Raw genomic sequence first — 24,703 nt, 5'->3', positions numbered from 1 at the left:
CAAGTAGACTTGTGCGTTCTCTAATATTTAGATCTAGTTTTATTGGCTGGTTAAGTCTTGGCATTACGTATTGGCATTTTCATTTTCATAATTAATGAAAATAAGGGAACCTATCAGTGGGATAATACGTTTACTGACATTGACCTCCATCAGTAGGATAAGACGTTTCCTGACATTTAGCTCTATCAGCAAGATAAGACGTTTCCTGACATTTAGCTCAATCAGCAGGATAAGATGTTTTGTGACATTGAGCTCTATGGTCGCTTCAAGGCGTCATTCCTGTATCGACAGGTCAAGGTTGGTATTTGATACTGAGCTCTATTAAAATATCAATGACGTTATCTGACAGCTCTATGGATAGGCATAGACAAGTAGACTTGTGCGTTCTCTAATATTTAGATCTAGTTTTATTGGCTGGTTAAGTCTTGGCATTACGTATTGGCATTTTCATTTTCATAATTAATGAAAATAAGGGAACCTGACATTCAGCTCTATTGGCAGGCTAAGTCGATATCTAACATTTGGTTTTATCCAGTATTTGATTGGGTTGTGTGGTCAGGCTTGGGCGTTGTCTGACACAATGGTTGAATCAGAAATCTAAGGCTTTTTCGTGCATTTGAATCTTTCCATAGTCTAAAGCTAAGATAACATAATACGTAGGCCTACGCAAACTGAAACGCAACCCTAATAAAAAAAACAGATCACGGTAAATCCTATCCTAACCTTAGCGAATCTACTGTTCTGCTTACATGTGAGGTATACACCATTCGTTAGCTATACGAACAAATTAAGAGGGTACCTGACATACGGTTTTATCAGCAAATATGTAAATATTTTTTTGAAAAGTCGATTGTTGAATACATGATTGTTGAATACATGATGGAAATGTGCAAACATGACAAATCTCAATTTTTGTCTTTTTGAGATTGTTTTTTCGCCTTTTTATTTTAGATTTAAGAACATGTTGAATTTTCAATGCTTAGTGGTTTTGATAGCAGTATTTGTGACTATCCACGCATACAATGAAGGTAATTCTAAAAGATGAATACGGAACATTAATTTTGAGGATAAGTTACTTTCGCTATATATACACTTTTTAGATTACATTTTTGCGCATTTTGGTAATAGAGACATATTACAGTCAAGTAACCTAATTTCATGGAAACCTATTATTCGTGGATTACCGTAAAGGATTAATAATTTACATGAGCGACCTTGCGCGACCTCCGCATTAGTTTGTTTTGATAAACATGGGTTTTCTGTACAATATCAGCTAGTAGAATGAATCCAGTAGTTTCAAGCAAGGTAAAATTATTAATGTATACTTTGACAAATACAAAATGGCGGATTTCATTTATTACCAAACGTCACCATTTTTTTATCGGCCGAATTTCCTTGATATAATCCCAAGTGTCGTCTGCTAGAATGTAGTTCAACGGATGAAGTCACGTGATAAACTAGCGGATTCCGTGTCAGCAGAAAATTTCTATGGAACACAAAGTGGACCATATTCTTATGTTGTTTCAGTAACTTTTAGCAATAAATCACGCTACGTATCTTTTTTTGTCAGTCACTATTTTTTTTTAAATCGTGGTTCTTTGAAGGAATTGTAACTGGTTATAATGAATTGATATTAAAGATAAATACTAAGAGAAGTTAATTATACCACCCGGTATCCATACAACGTGTTTTTCTAGACTTATTTATAGATCAAACATTGTACACGAAAATAGGTGACGCATTCTGCTGCCGTTGCCCAGTTGGTTGCTCATGAAATATGGATCAAAGTGAAGGATTCATAAAGAAAATCGAATTAAACCAATTTCAATTATTTTGTGGAATATCTGAGGAAACAACTAAGACATAAAATTTTTTTCGTTTTTTTAACTTTGACGAAATTCGGTGTTGAATCCTTATATCCACGAAAATAAGTTACACCACTGTATATTATCGCCATGAAACTCGAGAAGCGATATCCAGGGGTGTTATTGTGTTTTATTTACCAGTTAGGTATAACAATTATTAAAGAATACATGTTATATGATTTTTTATAATATTTTGAGAGAGACACTGCTGTTATTTAAGGGCTTTTGGTGCCCCTTAAAGATTTGGGACGCCTTTTGCGCCTACCTCTCGATTTTGTGGTACCTGGTATCTGGCCCCAGTCTCCAAAGGGGGGGGGGGGGGGCAGAGGGGGCATCGCCCCCTCTCGGACGTAAACCTGGCTCCGCCACTGACTCTCCACGCCTGCACGTTCTATTTGTTCATAGAATTTGAACACTGCACAGCTTTTCTTACAGATACACCTTTCTTAACTGTGTCCGCAGGTTTGATCCAAGTTCTCATTTATGTGACCGTTATTAGTTTTCCAAAACTTGAATTCTATTTCAGAAGTAGAACGAAGGTTGGATACGAGTGGACCAAGACCATTATCGAAAGGTATCCACTCTTTCTGTCAGAAGTATCATCCTAAACGGTGCATTTTCTGCCCATACGAGATGGTGAATGATATCAGACAACTGTGTACTTTATTCTACAGGGGTCCTAAGAAGTCTAGTGGCAGTAAGTAAAATCTTCGCTTTAAAGTGGCAGTCTGGTTGAAGTCTGAAGTAGTTTCGGAATGCGAGGCTCTCGAATTAATGAAAACTATACACCAAAATATATATAAATGTATTTCTTACCTTATTTGGTTTTAACTAAATGTTAATAAGATAAGACGACTTTAACCATTAAATGTGTTTATATTTAACAGAAAGGGAAGAAGGAGATGAAGATATCGGAGAAAGAAATTTGAATGAATTACTTAATAATCTGGAGGAGAAAATAAATGATTTTTAAATGAAAAAGAAAACCATTTGTCCGCGAATAAACTGTCACCATACATGTATTTCTTTTATTAACTCGTACCTTTAATATATTGACTAATAATGTTTATGAAAATTAATCTTTAACTTCCGAACTCGATTGAATAAAAATATATTCGCCAAATTCTTGTCTTTTTTCACTTTATTTCAATATGGGAGTCCGTCCAAACTCTTAACCACGCCCCACAATTAAACACACGTGGCGGCATTCAATGGAAGGAAAGCCCCTATTATCCAGTCCCTCTTTGTCTACGTACAGCTTCGGCGAAAGAGGGCCTGGACCTGTTGCTTAGTATCTTTGTAAATGACCGAGGCTACAGTGGTTATTGCATGTGATTGGTTGTTAATCCACATCCATTTTGGTGATGGGAAAAATTAATTACAATAATTCAGTTATTATGACCATGTCTTCGAATTTGAATTCTTTGCACTTAACAAATCGAAAAATATAACATCAGCGGATAAAATTATGAAATATAGAAATTTCAATGAAAACTCCAAGACTATAACCTCGTCAAAGACAGGTATAGTTTGACGTCAGAGACTACCTGTACTTTCAAGAAATGTGGCAGACACAGTTGGTAATACCTTGACCTTGTGAAGATGACAGTATGTGGTATAAGCGCATATTACTAAAGAAAATGTCGACTTTCTGAAAGCGACATCCAATACTCAAACTACGGAGCATGTTCACAATATCATGGTTTTAAGAACTCCATCTCATACTTAACACTTAACACTTAACTTTAACACTTTTCTTGTAGCACGCTTGTTTGTCAATGCAGTGATATGATCAAACTGTACAGATGAGAAAAATTGGAAAAAACGTCCAGGAGTTGAAAATTTACATGTGGATACACATTTAAAAACAAGTTACAGAAGATGTCAACAGAAGGCAGATAATACATAACTCAACGTATCTTTTTCGGAAAGTCCACATGGCTAATATATTTTGTTTACATTACATATATTACACACAAATAGACCGATGAATCTGCTAGTTAAAATACTTATGAAGGTTAAACCTTAGCCTATAAACTCCAGGTCCGTGTTTCCAATAGATCAATTAATACCCCCGACACATACACAATTTTTCTTATGAGTCCTATGAATCGCTGACTCTTAGTTAACCGCAAGCTTCCATAAATAACTCGCTGGTTTCTGTGTAACAAGTTGCAGAAACTCATAAGGATTTGTCAAAACTCTTCTTTTGATGTAGTTACGAGTAATTTACGAATAGATACGTATTCTCATGCAAAGTTTTCTGTTTGTAGAAAGGTATAAAATCTACAAAATCGTATCAACAAGTATACAACTCTTAAAATGCCAGTTCGTTGCTCGTAGTTATCCGTGGCAACAATCTGATTAATAACTCGTATGATGCCTACGAGTTGGCGATTCGTAAGGACTCCTAAGAAAAATCGTGTATGTGGAGGGAATATAATAGAAGTAATGCAGTTTAGCTATCGAGTTCAGACATGCCCTTGTTCTTCAGCATTTGCGGCTGGGTTTGTCGGCTCGATAGCCCTGTCGATTATAGGTAATATTGTTAATTGTTGAACAATAGTCTGTCTTCGCTTGAATGTCACGAATGTGGCTGCATGGTGGTGATAACGAGGATGCATTTTGACCACAGAAAACTATCTATTTACCTAAAACAGTTCTCTGTGACCATCAGCATCCATAATAGATTTTTGCTTACAAGTCTTCGTCGGCAAAAGAGAATAAAACGACCATTAATTATGGACAAAAAGTTATTCTTGCCAGGCCAACAGCTGTTGAATTACGTATATGAAATACAGTGATATAAAATGGGTGTAATATTACTAGTACTTATATCAATGGTTGCTCGCTGCTATCGTGTCTCATTCTGCTATCTAGTTGGTCAGGATACTATTGATCAATGGTTGTTCACTGCTATCGTGTCTCATTCTGTTAGCTAGTTGGTCAGGATATTTTGGATCAATGGTTGCTCACTGAACTCGTGTCTCATTCTGTTAGCTAGTTGGTCAGGATATTTTAGATCAATGGTTGCTAACTGCTATCGTGTCTCATTCTACTAGCTAGATGGTCAGGATACTATAGATCAATGGTTGCTCACTGATATCGTGTCACAATCTGCTTTATAGCTGAAGACGATAATTTCGTATGAACGACGACCATGTAGGAGATGATAAAGAGATACGAAAATATTATCAATATTTTGATAAATACAAGGTCTGCATTCTATCAGTTACTCTTATCTTTTACCTTTTAATTATATATTTTGCAATGATCTGATTTGATGAAATGATATAAAAATGGGAGGTGGATTTCATTTCTTTGTGTTTTGCTGTGGTAAGCTTCTCATTTTACTAGTTTCTGTCAACTGTTTTTATGATGTCTCAGAGTTGCTTATTGTCTATTATATTGATGTTAGATTGATTCTCAGCACTCACGCACTTTGCTTAATTTCAAACACTTTTAAGAGTCATCTATAGACGATGAAATCTAAAACAATAATGGACAGTAGAACGACCAAGTCAGTACTGGTATTATCATCCTATTTTTCAGTATGTTTATTAGTAGAAATCAAAGCGGTCGACCCCCCACTATGTGATTCTGACTGGGAAGCTAATGATATCTATTGTTATTATTTTAATAATGGTGATAATAGAACGTGGCAACATGCTATAGAGGCCTGTGAGGCTAAACAAGCTCAACTTGTGAGAATTGAATCAGCCGATGAACTGGTGAGAAAACTTTTTAAAATGATAAGATTCTCGATGGTCCTTTTTATGACAGGATTGTTCAAATTCAGATCGGGACACCATCTTCACAATGCCAATCTATTTCAAACTGCACCTTAGATGCTAGATCACTGGTCCCAACCCTAAGGTATTAGTACCCCCTTTGGGTAACGGTATGCTGTCAATTGGGCACAAATATTTTAAGCCCAAGTCAGTTTGACACGGTACTTTACTGTGCCTAAATGACTTCGTGCTGAATATTAATGTGCCTAATAATGTGTGCCTAAGTGAATATTCCAAGGCGACTCAATACGATAAGTCATCTGTTATCTGTGGCAGATATATTTGCACAATATTTTATCAAATGCTGTCTTCACAATATCAAGTTATTACGACCTTTGTCTTTGATCTTAGAATAGTCACATTTTGTGTATTACGATAGTTCATATGCTAGCAGATACAGCCAATCAGAGGCCTCGACAAGTGGAATTTTGAAGCTAACCCTTTATTTATTTCAAACTGTTGAAGGATTTTTAACAAGTACAGCCTGTAGCACACAGGGCCTAAGTTCATTGTCCCGTTGAATTTGTTATAAATAGCATTTTGTATCTACAACATTTCATTGTTGTTAGACGTTGTCTTTTGGTAGGTGTCGGTTTTTTCATTGTAATTTGTGTTCAAATATTTCCTAGAAGTATTGAATGTATCATGTTGGAAACTCTCCATAGACTTTTAAGAATTCTTCCAGATTGCAGCACCAAATTTCAATGACTTGTCTTTTCAGTCATTTTTGAAGCGGAAATTCCAGGGATATCCAGCGGCTGATTATTGGACAGCGTTAAATCAGCTGAAGACAGATGGGGACGGAGCTACGGGCACCTGGCTATGGGGAACTGATGAATATCCCGATTTTAGCATCGTGTAAGTTGGTATTGTAGCAGGTATCCCAATAGGATAGGGTATACCCACCCTTTCAAAACACCCTCACTCTCACACCCACATTCAAACACTGGGTTAGTTATGTAGATATGCAGGAACCACAGACGTCTGATTGCAAATTGGAATGGTGCAAATTGATGCTTTCAGTGTTCCCGATACACATACAATTTTTTACAAATCACCTTTACAATCAATTACAGCAAACCCTACTTCAGAAACATCTACTTCTAGTCTTTTTTTTTTATAGTTCTCAAGGATAATAATGTTTATATAGAATATTAATTGTTAGTAAATCAGGGAGCCGTTGTGTCACAGCTACCGATTTTACTCCCACACCAATGCCACTGTCCTGACAAATTTTCCTCCATTGCACACAGCAAGACGTTACCCTTCAGTAGCCCAATCAGGGGCAGAAAATGTAGGACCTATATCCATTCTATTCCAGTAAATGGAATAAAGAACCTGATAATAGTAATGATGAAGACTGTGGTGCTATCAGTATTCAGGCAACATTCAGTGATGAACAATGCTCCTCGACTCTACCCTATATTTGTGAAACAGACATCTCTTCCTCATGTTAGTATACTTTTTACCATCCTTATCTTTGTTAGAAAATGTTCATAACACAAATACAAAAGAAACTTGATCTAGCATCAATTTCGGTCTAGATATTCCTCTCTTTGCATGTCCATAGTTGCGACTAGTTATATTTATATTTTCAAAGAACTCATTTCTGACAATTTTGGGATGCCATAAACATATCAAAATCTATATCTTTTTGATTTTGTATAAATACACTATAAATGAATCAATCTCTGCTCAACTAAAGAAGGTTTAGCTGGGGCTTAATCCTCACTTGCTGGGGCCCAGCCCCCACGGGCCCCACCATTACGAAAGGGCTGAATGTTTCTTTATACGCTGTTGCATATTTTAGTCGAGTGTCCCAGCTATGATTGGACAGAGGGAGAGAAGGACTGTTTTCTGGTTAGTAATTATACGGATACCAGCCAGTTTTTAACTTGGCAGCAAGCTAATGCTAAGTGTACGTCGATGTCGACCTCGACCGCTACCGTACATCTTATGACCTTTGATGTAGACAGTGATTCGGTAAGTAAAACGTATTGTCTTAAAGAGCGTGTATAGAGGTTATCAAAATTTTTCAAGTGTATTCACTAGTAGCATCAATTTGCACCATTCCAATTTTCAATCAGATGTCTGTGGTTTCTTCAATTCCACTAAAACTAAGTGTTTGATGACGTCACTACTCGAGAAGGCCTTATGTGATACAAGCCTATATTGCGATTAATGACGTCATCAAACACTTATCTTTTGTGGAATTGTGGGATCCACAGACGTCTGACTGAAAATTGGAGTGGTACAAATCGATGCTATAAGTGTCCCCAATAAACATATTTTTTTTTAGAAAACCTCTTTACAATCCCTTTAAATCTATACTGCGATATCAATAATTCGTTTTGATGGGAGATGATTGAAAGGCACGGCAAGGGACAGCAATCCATATAGGTTTACTTCATTTGTCAACTCTGTTTTCTTCTGTCGACAATGGCCAGCGCGAGTAGAAGAAATGAACATGAAAAAGTGTCAACCATTAGCTACAGGCTGTGAAGTTTAAAGATCCACATAGTGGCAATATATAATGGGTAGGCCAATAACAAGATCCTTTGATTGCATCGAGATTGTTGAATTTAGCATACCAACAAATGGAAAAGAAGAGCGTAAACATCCTTTCATTGTATTCATAAATCGTAAATGATCAACTTCAATATTAATGTGGAAAATCTTGATGTATTGTTTCCTGTTTGGTTACCTCCTCACCCATCTATGATCTGACGAAATTGTGTGCATCTTCTGTTCTGGATCATTTACAATCAACCAATTTGTTCATTGAAAGATTCCCTTACTATTAGTGAGGAATTCCGGGTAATCATTTCTAACCATCAGACACGTGTCGTCTGACCACTTGTTTTAATTTTGTCATACATATGTATGTATGTATTTTAATCAGATTGAAAATGAGTGAGAAGTAGAAAGTGAAAATGCCATGAGGGGGTTTTTACGTTCTTCTTATACTTGCATTTGGTATAATTATTACACCAGCCTCTGCATAACATTTTGCCAGGAAGGTGTCAGTAGCCTACCCAATTTCGTTTATACGTTCGTTTCGTTAACGTTTTAAGCCTGAAGCCGACACTTTCCCATGCTAGTTTCTTCACTTGTGTTTGAGTCTAAGTTTTGATGACTATGTTGACTCTATATATTTTTCAGGATATTCTTAGTAAAACTTTACCATTCTACAACACAGACACCAGATATTGGACTGGTTTAAATGATATTGACCAGGAAGGACAGTATATATGGGTCTGGAAGACTGGACCTACATACAATCCTCAAAATATGTAAGTTATTTTTTTAACACCTAATACCACTCTTCATTATGATATACTTACTCACTTATGATTGATATTATTCCCCATGTGATAAGTTTGTTAGATGCTACCAATGTTTCGTCAATATGGTGTTTTGGATTTCGGGTTTCATTAGTACAGTCAAGTAACCTAATTTCGTGGAAACCTATTATTCGTATTCGTATGTATACTTTGACAAATACAAAATGGCGGATTTCAGTTATTACCAAATGTCACCATTTTTTATCGGCCGAATTTCCTTATAATCCCAAGCGGTAATCGGAATTCCAAGTGTCGTCTGCTAGAATATATTCCAACGAATGTCACGTGATCAACTAGCGGATTCCTTGTCAGCAGAAACTTTCTATGGAACACAAAGTGGACCATATTCTTATGTTGTTTCAGTGACTTTTAGCAATAAATCACGCTACGTATCTTATTTTGTCAGTCACTATTTTTTTTTAAATCGTGGTTCTTTGAAGGAATTGTCACTAGTTATAATGAATTGATATTAAAGATAAATACTAAGAGAAGTTGATTATACCACCCGGTATCCATACAACGTGTTTTTCTCGACTTATTTATAGATCAAACATTGTACACGAAAATAAGTGACACATTCTGCCGCCGTTGCCGAGTTAGTTGCTCATGAAATATGGGTCAAAGTGAAAGATTCATAAAGAAAATCGAAATAAACTAATTTTAATTATTTTGTAGAATATCTGAGGAAACATCTAAGGCATAAATTTTTTTTTCGTTTTTTTAACTTTGACGAAATTCGGTGTTGAATCCTTATATCCACGAAAATAGGTTACACCACTGTACTTGGTTTATTTATTCTAAGTCGAATTACAATAAGACCAACCGTTTCTTTCGTTTGTTTTAATGAATCACTCGTGGAAGGTCTAACAACCTTTCTTTATAACTTACATTCTGATTCACCTCCTGCCAATCAAATGTCTTCCCTCTCCAGTTCCAGGATTCATTCACAGCATAGGTCGAGATGCTGATTATCCAACCCAGTTCCCAATGTCAGTGATGCAGGTCGGATCATTCGGGTTGGACAATAAACCGAAGATAAATGTGCTATAGGTTCAGCAGTTGGAAATGGCAATAGAGTAGAGGGCGTAGTAGTCGACTAATGCTAATGTCCTGGCACAAATCCCTCATTCCACACTGAATACGTTGCATTGCGTTGTACTCATAGCCCAATAAAGTGCAGAAAAGCAGCACGTAAAACTCCATTCATTTCATTTCGATATGATATAAGCTATCAAACAAATACATATTATACTTTAGAAAATGGACGCAAGAACCAGATAATTTGGCAGGAAGGGAATGGTGTGCTACAGCAACCCAAGAAGGGACTTTCAGTGACAGAGACTGTAATAAAGCATTTAATTTTGTCTGTAGAAAACCTCAGGCATCTAGTAAGTTGATTTCGTTTCTAGTTTTTAATAGTTTACAATTACACACACACGCGAGTTCAACATATTATATTTCATAATGTTATTATGCCACCAGATCTGTTATTTTGGCATATTAGCTCTTGTTGACATCAGCCATGGATTGAATTGTGTACTTTGTATTATCATTCTTAGTAACTATATACGTTCTTTGTCAAGAACAGGGAGCAGGGACCCCCCCCCCCCCCCCTCCTCTCCAGAAAAGATGCGGCCCAGCTTTACCCCACCTCCCTCCACTGTCAAATTGTTTATCATTTTACATAGTGTAAAAATAGCCTGTGGCCGACCTGTAAAATTTCTCGGCCCCCTCACCTGGTGTTTTATAGAAATAAACGCCATTGTTGCTACCACGATAGGGGTTAGTAACAGATAGGAAATATGAATCCCAGTTGTTAATTACGAGAATAAATCTTTATTGTTGTTTAACAGAGTCTGATACTCATGATTTTGGTTGTGGTCAGTGGTCTCGAGCTGGTCATAAATGCTATGAAGTTTATAATGCTCCGAAGTCTAGCTGGGCTGACGCTCGTGCCGCATGTCAGAAACTCAGTGGTGATTTGGTGAAGATTGAGTCTGAAGATGAACTAGTAAGGAAAGTTTAATAATATTTACCTGTGTACTTGAACAATGAGCACCGTAGGTTCGAATCTTTTCGTACAACTATCATGCGAATATATGACAATATTTTATCATTTTCTAGAGATATTTGACATTATTTTATAATTTTCTAGAGATGTATAACAATATTTTATAATTTTCTAGAAATATATAACAATATTCTATAATTTTTTTAGAGATATTTGGCGATATTTTATAATTATCTAGAGATATTTTGCGATATTTTAAAATTTTCTAGAGATATATAACTATATTCTATAATTTTTTAGAGATATTTGGCGATATTTTATAATTATCTAGAGATATTTGACAATATTTTATAATATTGTAGAGATATATAACAATATTTTATACTTTCCTAGAGATATATAACAATATTCTATTATTTTCTAAAGACATATAACAATATTCTATAATTTTCTAGAGATATATAACAATATTTTATAACTTTTTAGAGATATATAACAATATTTTATAATTTTCTAGAGATATATAACAATATTTTATAATTTTCTAGAGATATATAGCAATATTTTATAATTTTCTAGAGAAATTTGACAATATTTTATAATTTTCTAGAACTATTTGACAATATTCTATAATTTTCTAGAGATATTTGACAATATTCTATAATTTTCTAGAGATATTTGTCGATATTTTATAATTTTCTAAAGATATTTGACAATATTCTATAATTTTCTAGAGATATATAACAATATTTTATAATTTTCTAGAAATACATAACAATATTTTATAATTTTCCAGAGATATATAACAATATTTTATAATTTTCTAGAGATATATAGCAATATTTTATAATTTTCTAGAGATATTTGACAATATTTTATAATTTTCTAGAGCTATTTGACAATATTTTATAATTTTCTAGAGATATTTGATAATATTCTGTAATTTTCTAGAGATATTTGTCGATATTTTATAATTTTCTAGAGATATTTTACAATATTCTATAATTTTCTAGAGATATATAACAATATTTTATAATTTTCTAGAAATACATAACAATATTTTATAATTTTCCAGAGATATATAACAATATTTTATAATTTTCTAGAGATGTTTGACAATATTCTATAATTTTCTAGAGATATTGGTCGATATTTTATAATTTTCTAGAGATATTTGTCGATATTTTATAATTTTCTAGAGATATTTTACAATATTCTATAATTTTCTAGAGATATTTGTCGATATTTTATAATTTTCTAGAGATATATAGCAATATTTTATAATTTTTTAGAAATACATAACAATATTTTATAATTTTCCAGAGATATATAACAATATTTTATAATTTTCTAGAGATGTTTGACAATATTCTATAATTTTCTAGAGATATTGGTCGATATTTTATAATTTTCTAGAGATATTTGTCGATATTTTATAATTTTCTAGAGATATTTTACAATATTCTATAATTTTCTAAAGATATTTGTCGATATTTTATAATTTTCTAGAGATATATAGCAATATTTTATAATTTTCTAGAGATATATAACCATATTTAATAATTTTCTAGAGATATATAACCATATTTTATAATTTTCTAGAGATATATAACAATATTTTATAATTTTCTAGAGATATATAACAATATTCTATAATTTTCTAGAGATATATAGCAATATTTTATAATTTTCTAGAGATATATAACAATATTTTATAATTTTCTAGAGATATATAACAATATTTTATAATTTTCTAGAGATATATAACAATATTCTATAATTTTCTAGAGATATATAACCATATTTTATAATTTTCTAGAGATATTTAGCAATATTTCAAAATTTTCTTGAGATATTTTAAAATATTCTATAATTTTCTAGAAATATATAATAATATTTTATAATTTTCTAGAGATATATAACAATATTCTATAATTTTCTAGAGATATATAACAATATTCTATAATTTCTAGAGATAGTTGGAGATATTTTTTTTTTAGATATATGGCGATATTTTATGATCCTCTAACTATATATAGCAATAATTAATGATCCTCTAACGACATATGACGATAATTAATGATCCTCTAACGACATATGACGATATTTAATGATCCTCTAACGACATATGACGATATTTTATTATCCTCTAACTATATATGACGATATTTAATGATCCTCTAACTATATATGACGATAATTAATGATCCTCTAACTATATAAGACGATATTTTATTATCCTCTAACTATATATGACGATATTTAATGATCCTCTAACTATATATGACGATAATTAATGATCCTCTAACGATATAAGACGATATTTAATGATCCTCTAACTATATATGACGATATTGTATTATCCTCTAACGATATATGACGATATTTTATGATCCTCTAACGATATATGACGATATTTTATGATCCTCTAACTATATATGACAATATTTTATGATCCTCTAACGATATGTGACGATATTTAATGATCCTCTAACGATATGTGACGATATTTAATGATCCTCTAGCGAAATGTGACGATATTTTATGATCGTCTAACGGACTTATGACGATATTTTTGGTATAAGGCAATATTTTGTAATCTTATTGGGTATATTACAGTATTTGATATCATTTAGCCGATATAATATTTGATATTTTCCAGAGATATATGACGATGCAGTCAGCCGGACAAGTCATGGATCAAGGAACATATTGGATAGGTTTAAATGATCAGTCAACAGAAGGGACGTATGTGTGGGCGGATGGTACTGAAGCAGATTCTTCTTTGATGTAAGTTTATTTCCAGTTTCATTTCACATGCTCTAGTCTTTAATCGAGATTACTGGACGCCGATTCGATGGGCAACATAGCCAATGAGACGATGCAATGTATAAGAAAATCATATATATACCATGATCTGGTTTTTCATAATTGAACTGGTAGGCTTGTGTGTTTTACTTTATTTTACTTGAAATCAACTCATGATGCCGACGCTTGTTTCGGATAATCTTAGATAAAATTAGACTTCAAGTGTTTAAGTCAAGTAAATGATCTCAGTGAGCAGGGGCGAGAACTCCATCATGAGAATATTCTTTAATACAAAGAACCTCTTCATATCTTATTGAAGAGTAGGATGAATTTGTTGACTTGCAAATTCATTATTTTATTGACTTTCTTTAAGAAATTGGGAAATAAGTCCAAGGAATGCTATCCCCAATCAACATTGTGCTGGTATAAACCGAGATGGAACGAAGATGGATTTCCCCTGTACTGTCTTTCAACTGGGTTATGTTTGTGAAAAGCCAATGGACAGTAAGTAAAATAAAATAAAATTTCAATATTTCGGTTTTGGAAATTTTTGTCAATGTTCGATTACTGGACAGTCAATGTTCGATTACTGGGAAGTCAATGTTCGATTACTGGACAGTCAATGTTCGATTACTAGACAGTCAATGTTCGATTACTGGACACTCGATGTTCGATTACTGGACAGTCAATGTTCGATTACTGGACATTCCATGTTCGATCACTGGACAGTCAATGTTCGATTACTGGACAGTCAATGTTCGATTACTGGACAGTGATGTTTCGTTGGGGGTGTCAAATAGGGGGTACAAAATTGTCAACTGGTTTCCACAGGAAATTTTTTCGCTATGTACATTTGAAAGAGAAGCAGTGGGGGTGGGGGGGAATCCAATCCACCCCACCCGCCTTCCCATAATTATTAAGTCCGCTGAAACCATAAGATTTTTTTAAAACAGGAACAAGACGTTAATTTACCATGAAATATGCATACTCTGGAGCTACTCTTGATGGAGAATGTTATTGTATTCTTTGTAGAAAGCGAGAACTGTCCTAATAGTTGGTCTTTATACAATTATAACTGTTACTTTCTCTCTGTGGATCTGACGGACAGAGAAACTGCTTTGAGTATCTGTAAGAGAAAGAAAGGAAAGCTCCTCGCTGTGAATGATGCCCAAGAAATGGTATGTTCCTCAATATATATTTGTGTTCTTGAGAAGGCTCTTATATTATTCAGCGATTCTCATACTTGAATCTTGTCATCGAAATTGATGACTTAGATTCATTGGAATAAAAATTATTGGGGAAAATGGCGATGTAAGATAACTGAGGGTGCATCAGCATTAGTCAGGTTTTTTCAGATGGTAAACATCGTATATTCTAATTGATTTTTTTAATTTTAACTTATTGCTACATATCTTTACAAATTGCCTATCAAGGCTCTTGAGCACTACCTTTGCAATGTTTGCCTTGTTTACCACATCATGTTGTTTATGTCATTCAGAGACGCCTTCTGACCTATAGACATCTAGATCCTGCCAACAAATAAGTAACACGAAACGAAGTAGCATTTTAATCAGATTGAATGACGACTCGATAGTTGATGTTTGGTTGTGTCTTTCTAGCAATATGTCATGTCATTAGTTGGAGATATCGATACTTGGCCTAATATGTGGTGGATTGGACTAAATGATAAAATAGTGAATGGACAATGGACGTATCCTGATGACTCTGATAACTGGTCTGGTGTGGATGGACTCATGTATGTATTCAACTATACATAGTTTAGGAAGAGTAAGAGGGGGCGCCAAAACAAGTTGATGACATAACGCTCGTGTGCGAGTCACGCATCATATTCAGTACAATTCCAATTTTAAATGACATGAGGACGAAATCGTGGCACTGAAACATGTTTTGAATAAAGTCCTTTTCTGGTACTTGGTAGGAAGATAACCCTATGAATTTGTCCTTTCTATTGTATAATCATCGCACGATTTTGATGTCTATTTCGACGAATATTTGTTTAAATGTAACATGAGGTGGCTACATTGTGAGGTTTATGTGAAACAAATACCCACAACCCCCGATTCGCTTACACAACGATTGGAAACATTAATCATTATCCAAAATCACTTGCGTCGAATTACACGTGAGGTTTAAGGAAATCAAATACCTCCTTAAAACCGGAAGTAAGATATGCGCATTACTAATGTCATTTCATACAAAGAAATGAAATTAAAATTTGGAGAGGTATTCGTATTCGTCAACATTATGAGGAATTTCTGTAATAAGTACATACTCTGTTAAAAATCTGAAAACTCTGGATGTTTATCTAGTATTCATCTGATTTTTCAGTCCCTGGTCTACAGAACCTAATAACTATAATGGTAATGAAGATTGTGTTAGTATAGAATACAGTGGAGGAATGAATGATGCAGGATGTGATAGATTAAAGGGATTTATTTGTGAGAAATCTTCGCCTGGTGAGTCTTACACGCTTTACTTGCATTTTATTGCAAGGGAGTATTATATTTATTTATTTGGGTGTCATGAATATAAGACTGACGGGGTTGGTTGATTGTAGATGACAGATTAACATCCGCTTCCAGCAGATTCTGATATACTACGTAGTTGTTGGTAGTCGTAGTTGTTGGTAGTCGTAGTAGTTGGTAGTTGTAGTATTTGGTAGTTGGACCACGTTCAATTGCATGATTTTGCAATGTCGGGATGATAGTTGAGACCGACAGCGTTTCCATTCATTTATGATGCAAAGCCGTTACTACGTTATGCGGGGTGTTACCACTTGGTAACAATCGTGGAAAAAGTCAAAAATGTGTTATTTCCCCATTTGCATTCCAGTGCTTGTCGATTTAAGCGGACGGTTGTTTTCATTTCGTCAGCCTTCCTCTAAATTTTCAGAATAAAAATATTTTAATAGGCCAAAATAAAAAATTTTGTACACCAGTTCTAGATCTTGTACGAAATGATAGCTGATATCGTCTTACATGATTGGAGAATATTCCCAAAAATACCAATTTTACTTTCGCTTTCATGAAGCACCTTGGTTTGGTAATAGGTCTGCAGCTATTTTATTTTTATTTCAGGGCCAGCTATCTTCCACAGTAAATGGTTACTATGTTTCACTTCATTATATCTAATGTATATTCACCATTGATGTGTGAAAAGGGTGGGGAGGGGTAGTGTATATTTGTGGGTGAGGATATATGGAATATGGACTAGTATGTAATTTAAAATGTATCCGCTGTTTTCCAAGTAATCCAACCGATTTGCTAGTCCGACTAATCTGATTCTGCCCGTTCCTTGGACGTGATAAATGGATGCTATATGGGGACGTTTAGGGCCAGACACAAAACTCACATTTAATGAAAGTTGTTCAGGTCCAATTTCGGATCGTTAGTTTTTTTAGAATTTTCACCATGACAAAAGCCAAATTTAGCACATCTTTTGGTAATTTTTAACAATTTACAAAGTTATAGAATAGCCTGTAGCCCTCCTGAAACCCCCTCAACTAATATTTCCTAGAAACGCCACTGTTCATGAGTCGATCAAGACATTACCAGGGGCGTAGCGTGACATGATGAGGATGGTGTATCGTTTGTTGCTACTTGCTACTATAACTCCGCTATACGTCTATAGAGCAGTTAGTAATCATTATTGTTTCAAATTTTAACTTAGGAAACGAGAAGTTCATCCAGGTCGAGTCATTTAGCCTAAAACAGATTCTTTGGTGCACCGACCACAGTGTATCGAATAAACTTGCGTTGTCTAAGCAATCGAAATCCATTACAACATTACATTCGATATTTGTATCGATTTTTGCGCTCTTTTGTTGAACTAGTAAAAGTTTACTTATGAATAAATTCATTTCAAACGAATTAGAAAACACATCATAGAATTACAAACTAAAACTCAAACTGAACGTTTCAAGGGAGATAACCCTCCAACCATTACCGTCTTTGACCCACCGATTACGCGTTTTACCGACAAGTTGAGAAAAAGTGGGGGATCTGTAGGTCTCTTGTAATAATGTAATATTAGCTTATGACTGGCAGACTAAGTCTATGATACGTATAAAGTAGTACACTCTCTTTAAGAAACAACATTTTTATGGATATAAACTTCTATTTATTATTTAAACACAACGTTTCATTACACATACAGGAAACGTTCTTAAGTGATGATTTATCATAAAAAAAACTATAACTACTTATATATAACAGAACAACAGCTCAAACAATACAAAATAAACTCACATTGTATTAGGGATTAACAGTTAGATTAGATTAACTCAGATAGTTATAAGTATTATAGAGATACAACCATTCAGACAAATCATTGTAGGAAAAAACAGTTTTTAACATAAATATAATAACAAATATTCATAGTTAGATACTATCTAAACAGTTACTTAGGTAATGACTATTATCTCTATTCAGTGCTAGCTATATCATTGATATTGTGATGAAATTTATAAAGTGCTAATTTTTCCATTATAAGTTTGTGATCAATTAAATCAAATGCTTTGCTGAAATCTAGGTAAACTACACCTGTCTTGTTACCTGTATCTATAATACTTGGAGCCACGCCTCTTAGCCATTTCAATTTAGTCGGGGAAAACATTTTTAGATATACAAAGGTTTATCATATAGGTTATAGGAGAAGCAAAGTGTTCTGCTGATAATTTCAAAATAGGGGGGATAATCCATCAAGACCTGTAAATAATTGAATTTCCACAGAGATCTTCTTGAATATTTCTAATTTTTCCGCTTCGATATGATCTTGGCTTTTGATCCTTTCTAAAACGCGATCTAGAAAAGACGGAAAATGTTATAACCACTTGGTACACTAAAGTAGTGTCATATAGAAATATTTTGAACTATATTGAGAAAAAAACCCAAAGCATTGCAGACGACGCGAGTTGGCTTGTTAACCAGTTGGCCTATCTAGCTTACTTTGTGTCTCATATATCAATACAAACAGTTAAAAAGTATGTGACAAAACTTTTCACAAGAAAGCAGAATGATTTTACTTTTCATCTGAAGGCTCTAGATTGTGTTGTATAGTGGCCGAAAAGCAACAATTGTAAACTTTTATAGAACTGTTCTTCCTTTAAAGTAACACAGATACTCAACACTTTATCCGTCCGGTTAATCACAGTGAAATATTCATTATATATAATAGTACTAATAATAATAATAATAACTTTATTAGAAACCCAGTTACACAAGGCAATCTTCCCTGGGATCTTTCTACATACAACTACAATAACATATTTACAAAATGATAAACAAAAAATAAGGAAGAAAATAAATGAATATATGAAAATGTACTGTTACGATAATAATGTGACTAACACATAAAATAAATTGAATTAATTGAGGTAATATTTTCCTTATCAAAGATGAAGAGAAAATATAGTACTATTAGACACTCAATTACATATTATGATCGTAATTCCCTTTTCAGTCCTGTCTTAATGGAGTCGACTTGTTCTTGATTGTCACTATCAAAACTTGTTCCCAATATGGAGCTGATAAAACTTAGAAATAGTGAAGTAACCTTATCAGTTATTAAGTAGTTTTTGAATGAAACAAATGGAAGATAGTGAATAGTTTTAGTAGAAAACCTACTGCAACAGTTCCTGTTTGGTTTACAATATACAATTGTTTAAACAATATTTTATTCATTGATTATACATATATTATATAAAGTATAAACTGGGTTTCGAAAAAAGCAGAGACTTATGTTAATCCGTCACCTAATACAACGTACAAGACTAGAACTAATATATAACAACTTGTATAAGAAAAAATGAGTATATCAATACATTTTAATTTATTTGTAAATTTAATAATTAAGTACCAGAATAGATGATAAAATTGTAATAAGAAATAATATCCTTATCTGTAAATATAATCCTCAGAATAATTCCAAAATCTTGATCACACCGAACAACTCACAAACACATAAATTCATAATGTTTTTTTTTTTCAAATTCTTTCGTTTTCGTTTTTGATTGGAGATGTTTACAGAGAACTTTAATGAGTATCTATCACTGGCAGCCATCTTGTTTATCAAGTAAAATTATAAGCAACGAAAATTGACACAGATATGAAAAGGTAAATAGAATACATAAAGTGGGAATTGAAATCAACAAACCATCAGATGTAACAATAACGAGCAATGAATAAAGATAAGATATAACATCAAATCACACAAAGCAAATTAAGATCTAGAATTATTAAAACAACTAATAAGCACTGATATAATAATAATAATTATTATGGTTCAAAATGGAAATTAATCCACAACAACAGCATTTTCGAAATCATTGACCAGTTCGTCCACATTCCTGTGCATCCTCTGAAACAGACGTTTGATGACAGGAAAATGCGGTTCCTGTTGTAACATAGAAAGATATCCGGTAGTCTATAGTTTCTCCAATCTTCTTGAAGATAATATCGATAGACTTCAATCTCTGTGGGTACGGGTCTTGAGGAAAAGTCAGATACAGCCATTGGATGTTATAGTTCATAAATTGATATCCTCAAACAAGGCATCTTGTGCTTTTCCCTCGGGATTATTTATGGGAACTGGGAAAATATCCATTGTATACGGAATGTCTGCAACGTACTGAGGGTTAGATGTCACGTCATCTATAGTTTCATCAGAAATTATCAAATTTTGAGCCATCGCCATACTTTTTACTTTCTAGTTATCCCCCGAATACTAAATATAACGTGTGTTGTTTCACAATGGTTGATGTGTAGATTACTACTGTCGCGCAAGTTCGATTCTATATCGCAATTTACCGATTCTTTTATGAAAAATTGAATATCAGCCTCAAAATGGTGCTTTTGGTCTAAACTTTATTTTCGTTGATACAAATATAAACATAAGCACACATTATCACTTTAAAAGTGGTTTTTACATATAAACATTTTCTGCCACAAAATTGGACATTTTTTGAAATTTCTAGGAAAGAAGTGTATTTCTAGTTAATGTAAATTTACAACATGTGTTTTTTATCAACGTTAAACTAAGACTAAAACTAGAATATTGTGTTTATGTAATTATTTTTCTATAATTTCAGAATATGTTTAGTTTTCCTTATGTAATTACTGTTAACCATGACCATACCATGCATTACTACTATAATTAATATTGTAGAATTTATAAGGTAATCTTAAATTAAGGATGCATAGACTGAAAGCTGAAGATATTTATCTTTTTGTACTCAAATATTATATCTTAAAATAGCAACTGTTTCAAATGTCATTATTTGAATATAAAAAAATTGTTAATGAGCTCTTAGGTCAGGCCATTTCTAGTAATGTTTACACTATTGCCATAATGAAACCCCCCACCTCTGTTTACAAACCATGATGCCTTATCAACTTGAGTTAAATGTTTATGGTTAGGATGTCATATGGATGAAATTATCTACTTTTTGTTCGAAATGGCATTGCTATATATCCAATTCTTTCTTTGTAAATGTTTTCATTAAGCATGCTTTTCATGCCACATGTCCACTGTCCAAAACCTTTCATATGTTCTCAGTACAAAATAATGACAAAATAGGAAAAAGACTTTTAATTTTTTTAAATATAAATAGTTACAAATCTAAAATAACCGAATTTCTCTTGAAAAAAAATGAATTCACTTGAAATTTTGACACTGAACTGTCAGGGTCTTAGAGACATTGAAAAAAGAAGAGATGTTTTCAACTATCTTAAACAAAAAAAACACCACATATATTGTCTTCAGGACACGCATTTCACGAAAAACATTGAAAGTTACGTAACTGGTCAATGGGGCTACAAATGCTTTTACAATTCTTTTTCAAATAATTCTCGTGGAGTTGCAATTTTGATGAACAATAACTTTGACTTTGAGATATCTAAACAATACAATGATGAAGGTGGAAATCTAATCATTTTAAATCTAAAAATAGAAAACGAAGCTTATACACTAGTCAACTTATATGGTCCGAATCAAGATAAACCTTGTTTCTATGAACATCTTTTCTTAATGTTGGACGAGTTTGGCAAAATTATTATTTGTGGAGATTTAAACTTGGTTTTGAACCCGAACATTGATACTGAAAACTATAGAAATATTAATAATCCTAAAGCTCGCCAATTTCTGATCCAACAAATCTCATCAAATCATCTACATGATATCTTCCGAACTTGCAACCCGAATTTAAGAAAGTATACTTGGAAAAGAAAAAATCCCCTAAAATTAGCTAGACTAGATTATATCATGGTTTCAGAGAACATATTACTAAAAGTTGATAAGGTCAAAATTGATATAAAATATAGATCTGATCACTCACCTGTTATCTTTAAAATTAGCTCCAATAGAAACAGGAAAAGGTATATGGAAACTGAACACTTCATTACTGAAAGATAAAAACTACATTGAGTTAGTTAAGACAATAATACACGATATCAAACTTCAATATCTCCTTCCAATATACAATAGGAAGGCAGTAGATACAATTCAAAATAACCTAATTCAATTTAATACTAACGATGCAGACTTTCTTGATGTGTTAACGATGGAAATCAGATCCACAACCATCTCTTATTCAATCTTCAAAAAGAAAAATCAAAATGAAAAAGAAAAAAAATTGATAAAATTAATGAAAGACATCGAAAATAATGTAAATTTGACCAGTTTAGAAAAGATTGACAAACTAGAACCCCTTGAAAAGGAACTTACTGAAATAAGAAACTTCCACTTGAAAGGCAACCTTATAAGATCAAGAGCCCTTTGGATTGAAGAGGGCGAAAAACCTTCCAAATACTTCTGTAGTATGGAGTCCAGAAACTACTATAATAAATTAATCAGTCACCTGGAAAAGGATGATAACTCTATTATTCATAAACAAAGTGAAATTTTGATTGAAACTGAATCTTTTTATAAGAAACTCTTTAAGGAAAAAAAAACAAAACAAATTCCATATAGTAATCTTTCAGAAAAGATGTCCACTATTGACTTTAGCAAATTGACAGATTATGAAGCTCTTTCACTAGAAGGGGAGATAATTTATTCGGAGGCCAAAAGAGTACTTGAAAATATGAAAAATGAGCGCTCCCCCGGCTCAAGTGGTTTGCCAGCTGATTTCTTTAAACTTTTTTGGCAGGACATTGGTCACTTTGTCATCAGAGCAATAAATTTTTGTTATGAAAAAGGTGAACTCTCTGAGGTACAGAAACTAGGTCTAATTACATTAATTCCTAAACAAAATAAACTTAAACACCTCCTCAAAAATTGGAGACCACTTACCTTATTAAACACGGTATATAAAATTGCATCAGGTTGTATTGCCAATAGGATAAAAATTATATAGTAAGGAGCAAACTGGATTGAGATACATTGGTGAAAATATAAGATTAATCTATGACATAATGAATTACGTAAATGAAAAGAACAAACCAGGAATGATTTTACTTATTGATTTTGAAAAAGCGTTCGATTCGATCTCATGGGATTTTATCCTACAAGCATAAAATTTCTTCAATTTCCAGTCTTCCATTAAAAAAATGGGTTCAAATTTTTCAAAATAATATTAAATCAAGAATATTACAAAACGGTTTTCTTCCAAGTTGCATAAACCTTGAACGCAGATGCCGACAGGGTGATCCAATTTCACCATACCTTTTTATAATATGTGTGCAAATTTTAACTATTATAATCAAAAGCAATAAGAATATAAAAGGAATTACTATAAATAATGAGGAATTTCTTCTTTCACAATACGCAGACGACACTACATTCATTCTTGCTGGCTCTCCTGAAACATTGAAACAAACCATGCTGACCTTGGACTATTTTGAATCTTTTTCTGGCCTTAATATAAATCTCTCAAAACAAAAGTCTTATGGTTAGGATCCAAAAAATATTCTAAAGATGTATACCATCACTCGAGGTGGAAGTTGGAGTGGGGTTGCACTCAATTTGAGCTGCTTGGTGTGCATTTCTCAACAACTAATCTAAATGATGTTCTCGAAAATTATTATAAAAAACTACTTGACATGGAAAATGTCTTAACAGCATGGAAAAGGCGCAAACTGACAATCATTGGAAAGATTACGGTTATTAAATCTCTTGTCTTACCTAAAATAACAAATCTTCTGATCTCACTGCCTGATCCACCTAATGACTATTTTAAATACGTAAATCAGCTTTTCTTCAAATTTATATGGGATAATAAGCCAGACAGAATTAAAAGATCAATTGTTGTTCAAAATTACGAAAAGGGAGGTCTAAAAATGATTAATATATTCAATTTCAACATATTAATGAAATTAACCTGGATTGACAGACTATTAAATACAGATGCCCTATGGTCAAAATTATTTGAGTCTTCGGTTGGTTGTTCCTTCAACTCAATAATCAATTTTGGTGACAACTTTATTGAGAAAAAACTTTTCGAAATCAAGAATTCTTTCTGGCATGATACTTTACAAAGCTGGCTACTAATCCAAAAAAATTCTCTTCCAAAAACAATAACTCAAATCAACAATTAGTGTCACTTGTCATGTGAATAATTTTGTTCTTAAAAGGTTGAGAATCTAATCAAATGTGAAATTACTCGAATACGGGGGCCACAAACCATTTTCAGGAATATTCTCAGTTGAGAACAACTTTGTTGAGTAAAAAAAGTGAAAAGAAGTGTACAAGTGTAGTGAGCCACGGCTAACAATTATTATTTATTGCCTTTTTGTGTCCAAGGCAGAGCAATTAGAAAAGAAGGCCGCCATTTTTATTCTTCAGGATTTACTTAAGTCTCCCCCTATCTATCTCAAGGAAGTACTCAAGTAAGAAATATGACTAAAGAATGTTTGTGTCTCCCATTAC

The 24,703-nt window shown here is 33.1% G+C and overlaps 3 protein-coding genes across 3 annotated transcripts; all 3 read left to right on the top strand.

Annotated features, from left to right (window-relative positions):
* Positions 1-256: 256 nt before the first annotated feature.
* On the top strand, positions 257-2,838 carry LOTGIDRAFT_159737 (hypothetical protein; the record flags this gene model as incomplete). Its single annotated transcript, XM_009054228.1, has 4 exons — positions 257-297; positions 952-1,028; positions 2,392-2,562; positions 2,753-2,838. 4 exons carry the CDS (start codon positions 257-259, stop codon positions 2,836-2,838), a joined length of 375 nt encoding a protein of 124 aa, XP_009052476.1.
* Positions 2,839-5,164: 2,326 nt separating this feature from the next.
* LOTGIDRAFT_231745 (hypothetical protein) lies at positions 5,165-16,988 on the top strand (the record flags this gene model as incomplete). The annotated part of the gene is made up of 14 exons (XM_009054227.1): positions 5,165-5,201; positions 5,418-5,596; positions 6,378-6,514; positions 6,978-7,108; positions 7,467-7,639; positions 8,819-8,949; positions 10,258-10,388; positions 10,854-11,011; positions 13,674-13,801; positions 14,193-14,323; positions 14,852-14,997; positions 15,439-15,575; positions 16,169-16,296; positions 16,918-16,988. The coding sequence occupies 14 exons, from the start codon at positions 5,165-5,167 to the stop codon at positions 16,986-16,988; spliced, it is 1,818 nt and encodes a 605-aa protein (XP_009052475.1).
* Positions 16,989-21,487: 4,499 nt separating this feature from the next.
* On the top strand, positions 21,488-22,249 carry LOTGIDRAFT_115534 (hypothetical protein; the record flags this gene model as incomplete). Its single annotated transcript, XM_009054226.1, has 1 exon — positions 21,488-22,249. The coding sequence occupies one exon, from the start codon at positions 21,488-21,490 to the stop codon at positions 22,247-22,249; it is 762 nt and encodes a 253-aa protein (XP_009052474.1).
* Between the last annotated feature and the right edge of the window lie 2,454 nt (positions 22,250-24,703).

Source organism: Lottia gigantea (assembly GCF_000327385.1).
Source record: "Lottia gigantea unplaced genomic scaffold LOTGIsca_21, whole genome shotgun sequence".
Lineage (NCBI taxonomy): Eukaryota > Metazoa > Mollusca > Gastropoda > Lottiidae > Lottia > Lottia gigantea.
Note: the sequence above shows the minus strand (reverse complement) of the source record. Positions and strands in the feature narration are given on the sequence as shown.